Genomic DNA, 11,181 nt, shown 5'->3' with positions numbered 1-11,181 from the left:
GGAAGCAAGCTAGGTGTCCACAGGCAGATGAATGGATAAAGAAGAAGTGGTGCATATACACAATGGAATATTACTGAGCCTTAAAAAAGAATGAAATAACACCATTTGGAGCAACATGGATGGACTTAGAGATTATCATACAAAGTGAAGACAGAGAAGGACAAATATCATTGGATATCCCTTATGTGGATTCTAAAAAAAAAATGATACAAATGAACTTACTTACAAAGCAAAAGTAGACTCACAGACATAGAAGCAAATCTGTCATTACCAAAGAGTATAGCAGAGGGGAGGTAGAGATAAATTAGGAGTTTGGGATTAGCATATACACACTACTATGAAAATAGGTGAACAACAAAGACTTGCTGTATAGCACAGGGAACTATAGTGAATGTATTGTAATAACCTCTAATGGAAGAGAATCTGAAAAAGAGTGTGTGTGTGTGTGTGTGTGTGTGTGTGTGTGTGTGACTGAATCATTTTGCTGTACACTCGCAACTAATAAACATTGTCAATTAACTACACTTCAATAAAAGAGAAAAAAAAGCAGTGGCCATCCAATTAAAATGGCCATGTTTTGAAACACAGTGCGTTGGCTCTTCAGCAGGTATTACTGAGCCAAGCTGCTTCATAAAGACAAAAAGCCCCCTATAACCTGCGAACTCACCTGGAATTTTGCAAAGAGAATATACCTTATCTAAGCTGGAAAATTCTTAGTTAAGGGTCATACACAACACAGTGGTTAAGAACACCAGCACAAGGGCTGGACGATGTGGGTTGACATCCTGGCTCTTCTATTTTGTAGTTGTGGTTGTCCATCAGGTTATTCAACCTCTCTAAGCTTCAGGGTTCTGATATTTAAATTCATGTTATTATGAGGAATCACTGAATAATGTATGCAAAGACCTCGCTTAGAACACAGCAAGCACCCAGTAAGGGTGAGATATGACTATCACCTATTTGGAGAAATAAATAATGAAAAAGTAAAATAAGAATTCTAATTCTGAGCATATACACGAAACTTCTGGGGCCCCTCTGAAAAAGGTGTTATTATGACTATGGCTTTGAAATTACATAGAGGTTTTGAACAGTGAATTAACCTATTATGTTTAAATGCTCACTATAAAAATTAGGCTTTTTGAAATATGTATTATAGGCAAGGTGGTGTGGTTTAGAAGTTTCCCTCCTGAAAGGGATTCGTTGATTAAAAGTGTAAATGGTTTGGATTTTTTCAAAGGTCTCCCTTTCTTCTCTTGATTACCCTTCTGGTTTTCAGAGAACTACTTTATTTTTCAACAAACAGCAGTTAATTTTTTTGAATTCCTGACACCCCAAACTGGGAAGGATTCTGGTGTCATCATGGGGATGCGTGGATACAGACCTCCTCAAAAAAGCTGGAATTTAAAAAGCTGATGTGAAAACTCAGCTTTGCCTTAGAATTCTTAATTTTTTAAAAAACGAATATAACCACTAGGGAGAAAGAGAAGGGATATATTATATTGCAAAGAGTGAGGCTTAGGTGTTACCTGCCAAGCCTTTTATCTGTACAAATACAACATTTACCATGAAATCATCATCCTTCCCCATGGACTGATTCACACTGTGAGAAAGATCCACCCTCTGACCATTCCCTTAATGAAAATATTCTAGGGATTTCCATCCTTAGTAATTACATGACTTATGATGTCTAAGCTGAGTCATTAGGCTCATGTGTTTGCGAACTCTGATAGGCAAATACTTTTTAAGTCTTAAAGTGAAAGTGCTTTAATTTTCAGGAACAAATTCATGGGGGTCTAAGTTTCCAGGAGGCTCTTCTGCTGGTACTTCACTTTTGGGTACAGTTTGGTTAGAATAACAATGTATTATGTAGCAAAGTAGACTACATCTGCTTCTAGACACTCAGTATCTCAAGGATCCCAAAGAGAGCTGGTATATGATGTTAAATTTGTTGACATGGAGACAGCTACATATATTTCAAGGAGACCACTCACTCAGATCAGTTCTTCACCAAGAATACCACACGACTCTATTGACACTGAAGCATTTTGGAGAAATCTTCAAATAGTTTATCAAATGTCTACTATGTTCCAGACACCAGTTCAGGTGCAAAGGTAAGTGCAAACAAAGCTGTTGTTTCTGGATATAATTTTACCTTGGGAGTGAAGCTTTCAGAACCTCCAAAAAAGCTGAACCCAACAAAATGAGCTTGATCTCTTGGCAAGGTAAAATTACCTTGAAGATTCTCCAACAAGCCGAAGCACCATGTCTACGTGGGTGTTCTTTTTTGTAAGAGCAGAGACATCGACTGACATTTAAGATCCACATGGAGAGAATCAAGTCTCTCCCTTGACAATTCTAAGCCTTCATAAACCACGCGCGGGGTCATTCCCAGGACTCCCATCCTGGTGGTTGAAACAGACAGAATGACGGACCATGTGGTAAGTCCTCCAAACCCCTTCCTACCCAGGGACCCCCGTCCACTCTGTTAGGGAATCTGAGCAAGCTTGAAACAGATGCTAGAGATCATCTGAAATCCTAAAGAAAAGTTGAAAATGACTCACCATTCTCTGCATAGCCACTTTCTCCAGAAACAGCTTGAAGTAAATAGAAAGCCATACCAAGAGTGGTACCTAGAATCGTCATTCTGAGAGAAAGAGGAGAGAGCAGGCGTGTGAGCCTACGCGTAGGAATGAATGAGAGAGAGACTGCGAGAGCGACTTCAATCTATAGCTTTAGGGCTTTATATTTATTTGACCACAGGGGGGAAGTATTGGGGGACGTATCAACAGCAGAAAAGAAGGCAAGTGTCAGAAACAGGAAGTGTGAGTAAAAGTCTTGCTGCTGTAAGCAGAAGAGGAGGAAAGGGAGGGATGGTACCTCTGTGGTACCCCTGGCGGCCTCTTAACCTCCTATGCTTATTTCAGGCTAAGGTGGTGGATTTGATTCTAGGATCAAATCTCAAGATCTCTTAGGTCCACTTTAAAAGAATCATGACACAAACATTGAAATGTACAAAGCTTATCCATTGTTTGTCTGGGGTGGGTTTTGCTTTAAAGAAAGATTCTGCCCTTAATGAAATTGTTTATGGCAGGTACATTTTAAATCTCTCACTGCCACCCACCCCCACCCTCAAACATATGCTAGAGAGTTCCACAAGAACGGTGACTTTTCTGTTTTGTTTTTTTTGCATATCTCTGGTGGTTACTTTTGCCTTACCTATCAGAATAGGCATACCAGAATTGTTTGTTTAATTTAGGAGTTGGCAAGACTATGGCCTAGGGGGCCAAATTTGGCCCACTACTTGTTTTTATGCATAAAGTTTCGTTACCTAATTTTTGTGCCACAGCAGAGTCGAGTAATTGAGATAGAAACTATACAGCATACAGCATACACAGTGTGTATGCTTCACTCTCTGGCCCTTTACACAGAAAGACTGATGACCTGTTGTTTAAGGGATTAAATAGTTTTGTATCCCATGTATTTAAAAATAGGATTTTATTTGTGAAAATCTGACTGCCACAACCACAGAGCTTTGCAGGAACACATGGTACCTGCGAACCACACGGGTACTAACATAGACACGGCAGAAGACTAAGACAATGACAGATGTCATTCAGATTCTCCCTCTGCTAGTTTATTTGTCAAAATTGTCCTCAACAAGGCCTCAAGGTTAAAGCAGTGGTTGGGAATTCCCTTGTGGTTCACCGGGTTAAGGATCAGGTGTCACTGTAGGGGCTCTGGTTATTTCAGTGGCTCAGGTTTGACCCCTGGCCAGGGAACTTCTGCATGCTTGGGGGGTACAGCCAAAAAAATTAAAAAAACATTTTTTTTTAAAATAAAGCAGCAGTATTCGTTAAGCCTGGCTGACTTCTTAGTACTTGTTGGATGTCTCCCTTAAGCCATCATTCTTATTCCAAGGCACAGTTGATGGCATCAACAGACAGGCAGCAGCGAGTGCTTCTGCTCAGGGCTTCTTATGGATAATCTACCCTTCTTATGGATAACCTACCCATAGTCCAGCCATGAAACACTACTGTCTGGATTGGCCAAGGCTCTTTTAGAAAAAAAGCCACAAGACTACGATTATAAAGTGATGCGCACAGAGATGCTGAGTGGACAGTGAGTTATGAACTTTTTTTTTTAAATGGCCACATCCATGACATATGGAAGTTCCCAGGCTAGGGGCTGAATGGAGCTGCCGCTGCCGGCCTACACCACAACCACAGCAATGAAGGATCCAAGTCACATCTGTGACCTACACAGCAGCTTGGGGCAATGATGGATGTTTAACCCACTGAGCGAGGCCAGGGATCAAATCCTCATCCGCACAGAGACTGTAACCCAGTGAACAGTAACGGGAACTCCAGAACTTCTATTTGATTCACTGTTGTTGGGTAGAATTAGTCCTGTGGGGCTGTAAAAATGGCTGTATTGGAGTTCCTGTCGTGGCTCAGTGGTTAACGAATCCGACTAGGAACCATGAGGTTGTGGGTTCGATCCCTGGCCTTGCTCAGTGGGTTAAGGATCTGGCGTTGCCGTGAGCTGTGGTGTAGGTTGCAGACGAGGCTCGGATCCTACGTTGCTGTGGCTCTGGTGTAGGCTGGCGGCTACAGCTCCAATTCGACCCCTAGCCTGGGAACCTCCATATGCCATGGGAGCGGCCCAAGAAGTGGCAAAAAGACAACAAAAAAAAAAAAAAAAAAAAGGCTATATTAACCAAGATGAACAACCACCCCCCCACCCCAGCCAAGTATAAGACAGAAAGTCTTTGAAAGCTGCACCAGTCAGCCTGTCTTATCGTTGCAGTTACTGTGACAGTCTCAAGACGAGAAATGAGGAGGTGGGGCCATTGTACCAGTCCCTGAAAGGCCTTCTTCAGCATTGAGGCAGATCTAGCGACAGAGATGGGGGTCCTGTTTATAATGTCACACATTGGACTACAAGCTCGAGGAATATTTCAGAGCAAGAACCCACTGAATGGGGCATAATATATTTCCTCCATCTGCTGAGGGCTTCTTTTGACATTTTCATACATTTTCCAAGCCAAGTTAAGAGTGCCAATTGTGTGCATCAGATGGCAATTTGTATTCTCGCTTCTGATTTTGTTTGGAATGTCAGGCAGACAATCATAAGCTGGATTCACAAAAATTGGTAAGTTTTGCATATTGGGCTGACTACCCTTTCAAAAAAGCTGTAATTATAAATTCCTATAACTAAAAAAGTGTTCAAAGAGAACTCACAAATGACATCCGTCCATGAACAGAGACCTCATGCACGGCTCACAGATTGTCACCCCATGGCTGAGTAATTGGGTCATGTCTCTTTAAATTCTCTTGTTTATCATTTAAGTGGACTATCATTTTGATTGTATCTCTTTCCTTTAGTTGTGAAGATGTAGAAGAACAAAGCCAAGGCACAATATTTTGGTACAGCATGTGCTCGTTTGCTCAGGGGATTTCCATGGGTGTACTTACTCTCTTTGGGTGGGGCAGAAGAGGCTGGAGGACCTCAGAGAGAAACCTAGACAAAGTGTGGGGAGTTCAAAGAAATCAGAAGCCTCCTTAGTCCTTCTAGAGATCCTGGGGAAACAATGGGACCTTCTCTAAGTTCTTCACCCAGACCTCGCTAGACCTTTGGAAACCGAGAAAAGCTGGGCAAGGACCTCCTTCCTCTACCGATCGCCTGACAGAGACTATTACTCTATTGCCTCGTCATTATTGTCTAGGAGAGAAGCGAACAGATAAGAATAGAGGATGTGGAGAGATGCCCAGGGCACTGAGCCTCTAACTGCGGAATCAGGAGCTGAGCAACGCAGCAACGCAGCCCTTGGATGGGGCAGCTTGGTTGTAGCTTACATCTTTTCCTTCCCTTCTCGCATCACTTCATTGCATCACTACCTTTCTCTTCTTTCACATGTTGCCTTCCCTTAGCTTTACGAGTTCCTATGATGAGGTGAATCTTAGCCAAGCATTGTATTGTTTCTTTTCTACAAGCTGAGCAGAGGGTAAGACTCCCACAAGCAGCCAATCACGTCTCCTTTCCTCCTTGTTTTGGGATCTTTTGGACTATTTGTTAAGCTGGACAAAGCACACAATGAAGATTTTCTTTTCATTGTCATACTGTAATAAGTCACTGTCCTTTGTGTCTCACTGGTTAGCGTGCGAAAGAGCTCTGAGAACTGACCTTCTGGCAAGAGCAGAGATTCTGGGATGTTAGCCTTGGAGAAGCATGTGCTCTCTTTGCTTTGTTGTTTGCTCTCTTGGTGAAAGCCCGTGTAGTCTCTTTTTTCCAATCGATAAAGACAAAAATGTTCCTGGACAAATTCAGGCTGAGCATCTTAACATAGGACTAATCTGCACTATCTTGATTATTCTCTTAGGAAGAGACATTTTATTGCCATTTTTGACAGAAGTGATAGCGTTAGTGGGACAGACACCCATACACTGCCTCTTTTTAGCACCCCGGGGATACAAACTGTTCTAAGAGCAAATATATTCCTGTGAGTCAATTTTTCAATGAAGGTTATACAACAGCCCCTAAGCATTGAGTAACGTGTCTTAAAGGAGAAAGATGTAAAAGTCACTCCCCTTGAGTTTGAATATTAAAGGACAGTAAAGTAGATCAGCAGCAATAGTATTAATCGGCCGTAGGTTGCTATAGGAAGATAAAGGGCAAGATCTGATGTTGGAAAAATACTCAAAAGTCCCCAGATACATTCTTCGAAATCTGCATGAACCTCTCGCACCTCCCCACCCACGGTCACTTACCTGCTTTAATTTATGGTTAGATTTTATCCGTAAGGTGGAAAGTCATTCTGGGCCCTGGTTTCAGCTGGAAAAGAGACATCCAGGCCAGCTCCGTGGAGTGACTGAGGACCCCCAGGAGCTATGGAAAAGAGAAATAAAAGCACCCAAGGCCGTCAAGGAGGCCAGGATGGCTGTGGGGAAATCTAACTTTATTAGTCCTAAGTGACTGTCTGTAGTATTTTATGGGTATGTGCTGAGTCAGGGTTCTTAGGGGGAGTCCCAGCATCATGAAGTTTCATTTCCAGGAGCACACTCCTTTCCTTGTTGTGGCTCTTTTTCATTTCCCTTTCCTCCTTACCCCACGTCTTGCCGTAGCTTGTGTTCTTTCTGGGCAGAGGGGGGCCTGCCATGGCTCTTTTGTCTTTACGAGATTTCAGTCTCTGTCTTTGGAGGCAACAAAAATGGAACCTTTGAGCGCCAACCACTCACTCTTTGCTAAAGACCTGCCTGCCCGGAAGGGAGTAGTTTGATGTCTGGACATGCCCAAATTTTGATAAAGACAAAAATGTCCATTCTTGGGGAAAATGGCACACTTTCCGGCCATGACTGCAGACCACGGAGCTTCTGGAGCTTCTGTGAGCAGCTGGCCCGGGAGGTGGGTCTATCTACAGCCCCTGGGCTCTCTCCCAGGTCTTTCCTGAGGTGGTCCATGGCAGGGTCCTCTTCATCGTGGTCAGGAACAGCACCCTACTGCATTTTGGAGAAAAACCCGGATTAAGTGACACCATCCTGGGCTGTGGCCCACGGCCTTGCTCAGATTTCCTTGCCTTGGGATGAGCCCCTCCCCTGCCCAAAACACTTTCCAAAGAACTGCCATGCTGATCGCCACACCATCCAAACCCAGCTAAGTGGGAAAAGGAGCAAGAACCCTCAATTCTGCATTCCCCTTCGCCCACCCTCTTAGATCCCAGTACTTCTGAGAACAGCATTGGTGTCCCACAATGACCCGAGTGGAATATGCAACATCCACATGAAAAGTGAGTCATACTATTCATGGAATTGCCCCGGAGCAGCAGCTCATGTTCCTAAAAGAGGAGGAAGGGATCTGTCTGTTCCCAGACCATATGACCTTGGGCCAAGTTTTTAAGATACAATTGTCAGTTCCAGAAATTTTTCAAGAAAATACTCCTACTTTGGCTGATTCACAAGTGGCCTTTATGCTCTTACTTACCAGCCTCAGGAGACTTTGGAATTGAATATAGGATGTTTTTGTGTTTTGTATGTATTATTTGGGCTAGGTGACTAAAACAAGGAGACCCAGAAATGCAGTGGCTCTCACACAGATGCAAATGTATTACTCTCTCATAGTAAACAACCCATGGCAAGTGGGCAGCTCCACAAGTTCATTACTTAGGAACCCAGCTTACTCTTTCATTTCCTAGTACATCCCTTCTACTTGAGCAATGTATTTGAGGTGAGCTTATTGGCGTCATGATCCTACTCCAGCCCTTGGGAAGCAGATACAACAAGAAAGTGAGGAGAAATTAATTTCCCTTTCAAGACATGATCTGAAAATTGCATATATCATTTCTGCTCTTATTCCTTTGGCCAGAAAGGAGTTACCGCGGCCATTTTGGCTGCAAGGGAAGAAAGAAAAATGGAGTCTGAAGTGGGGTAACTATGTTACCAACTAAAACCAGAGGTCCTATTAGTAAAAGAAAGAAGGGCAGACTAAATGTTGGGGAGAACAAGTAGCCTCTGCAAGAGCTGCATACTCAGTAGTTTTGTAAAACTTTGCATGAGGAAGCTCACAGGCAGTAGATACTATCTCCACTGTGGGAGGGGACAGTAGGCATTCCATTTTAGATTTAAAGGATTTGAAATGACCTATCATGTGAAAGAACCTACATCTAGGCAGAGCAGAGCTTGCACTTGGCCATTGGGGAAGTAAACCTTAGACTACTCAATATCAGAGCCATTTTCTCTGATCTCTAGTCTTTGATCCCAAGAGAATCAAAATCTGTGTCTTCCTTGAATCTCTCAAAAATTTAAGCACCATCTAGGGGTAAAAGGTCTTTTTCTTTTGTTAGAATCTCAAAAGGGTCAGTGACTCAACACTTTCAATTCCCATACGTTGACCCAGAGGGGGACACCATGCTGGAGCAGTTGACTTGTCGTCCTGAGGACCCTGGACTATGAGAGACCAGACAGAGACTGTTGATTTGCATTTCTATGCTTTGAGATACTTCGGGATGGTGACCAGAACCCTCCTCTCAGTCTTGGCAGGTAAAGGGAGGTATAGCCAAGACTGCAACCCAAGCATTGAGTACTTGTACCTTCCCCACCCAAGAGCCGATGGGAGATGACGGGGTCCTTTCTTATTCCAGCCTAGGTGACCGGAGGGATGCCTTGCTCCTGGGAAGGCTTCTCACCATTGCCTTCTTTCTAAGCACTGCCTGTGCCTTTTCCCAAGCCATTCTCTTCCTCTCTATAGACGGCATAGCCTATTCCCTAACTCTGCCCACATCCTCTGCTTTCTTAGCTAAACTCTCCTCCACTGCTGGAAACAGAGAGGAGGGGATTCTCTTTCTGCTAAATGTAGGATAATAAAAGGGCAGGGGGAGGCAGAGCTTTAGACTTTGTACCAGTGAGCATCTGGGACTTGTTTTTTCACTCAAAGGACTCTTAGTTTCTCCAGTTCATTATGGGAATCTGAATTTTGCCTGTACTGCTCATTTTATAAAGTCTTACCCAAAGGAAGAATCCTATTTTAAGTAATATGTTAGGCCATTCTGGGCAGTGTTTTGTGCCCAAGTTTCCAGTACGTCCTTTATAAAGGTCTTAGAAGCCACCAAGGAATGTGGGAGGAAAGGGGAGGGGGCTGAGCCAGTGTGCTGTGTGGGTCTAACTCCAGCGTGCTGGTGTTTTCGAAGTTTTTTTTTCTCAGGTGTGGCATATGGAGGTTTCCAGGCTAGGGGTCGAGTCAGAGCTACAGCTGCCGGCCTACACCACAGCCACAGCAATGCAGGATCCAAGCTGCTTCTGTGACCTACACCACAGCTCAGGTGATGCCGGATCCTTAACCCACTGAGCAAGACCAGGGATCGAACCCGCAATCTCATGGTTCCTAGTTGGATTCTTTTCCACTGTGCCATGATGGGAACTCCTGTATTTGAAATATTAATCACTGCTCCTCCCTACCCCTGCCTATGGGTTTTTCTTCCTTTTTTTTTTCTTCTTCTCATCCCTTCATGCAAAAGCCAGGCATTTTGAACTCCTGACTTAGGGACAAAACACACCAATTGAAAACACTGAAGAGCAGCATCTTTTCTAAGTTTTTGAAGTTCAAAAACCTGAGCTGTGGAGGTTAGGAGTGGGATAAATAGGGTTCCAAAAGGGTGCTCACCTTCTTTGCCCATAAGATGCTACTCCATCCATTGCTCAAACTAGAAAAGTATTCCTACCAGGAAGAAGCAAATGGAAAGACAGGAAAGGAGGGCTGGTTCCCAGGCCAAGAGGGAGCAATGGGGGAAAATCAGGTGGCAAGTGACAGAGCCCACAGGTGCAAGCCATACACCAATACCTGGGACCTCCTCTCCACTCTGCGGTCCCCTGCACACCGCCATAACCCAGACTTGGCCAGCTCTCCTTTCCCGAGGGCCACTGAGGACTTCGCTTCAGTACAGCCATCAATTTCCCCTTGCCCAATAGGGACAATGCTCTACGACGGTCTCACTGGTCCCCCAACCAAGTTGCAAGTGATTGCTATGTCCTGAGCAGAAAAGCATGGTTTTGCAGGTTCCGATGGGGGAGGAAATAGGGAAAAGAAAATCCACATCTTATCCTTACCATGGACTTGACCTTGAGGGGCTGAAGGAAGCAAAGTGAAAGTATTCTGAGTCAGAATGGTAATCGCCCTCGTGCATAAAATCGGTTTTATAGTGTAGTTCTCTGGGCAGGGTTTTATTTGCAAAATACCTGAGTTCTACTGCTTAAAATGTAAAAGGCTCTGAATTCTGGTGCATAGGGCATGGGCTTGGATTTACACTTGGCTTCCAATTCTGTCCCTGGCAGTGCCTCTCACCTGCACTTACCTAATCTGCAAACTAGGGTGATAGTATTGAATTCTGAGGGTGTCTCTGTGGCTGAAGCACATGGTTTAGTGCCTGTTGCACAGGTAACCAGTGTCTGTAAATTTACTCCACCATCTGCTTTCATCAAGATGGTAACAAATGTGGCAAACGATGCTGTAAAATATTAAACCATGGGTCTCCCTTCCTCCTCCAGCAGACTTGGGCCAAGTGCAAATTGTGATACTAGGAAGCAGACATTTATTTTTAGAATGTGTATTTGCTTTTTTAAAAATAATTATTTTATATTAGAATATAGTTGATTTACAATGTTGTATTTGTTTCAGGTGTACAGCAAAATGATT

At 43.6% G+C, this 11,181-nt stretch overlaps 1 protein-coding gene across 1 annotated transcript in view; it reads right to left on the bottom strand.

Moving 5' to 3' along the window:
* Positions 1–2,691, bottom strand: part of IL7R (interleukin 7 receptor) — a 30,016-nt gene extending 27,325 nt beyond the window's left edge. The window contains 1 exon segment of the mRNA NM_001146128.2: positions 2,562–2,691. Within this exon segment, the coding sequence (NP_001139600.1) occupies positions 2,562–2,643 (82 nt within the window). The 5' untranslated portion in view covers positions 2,644–2,691.

This window comes from Sus scrofa, chromosome 16 (assembly GCF_000003025.6).
Source record: "Sus scrofa isolate TJ Tabasco breed Duroc chromosome 16, Sscrofa11.1, whole genome shotgun sequence".
Lineage (NCBI taxonomy): Eukaryota > Metazoa > Chordata > Mammalia > Artiodactyla > Suidae > Sus > Sus scrofa.
Note: the sequence above shows the minus strand (reverse complement) of the source record. Positions and strands in the feature narration are given on the sequence as shown.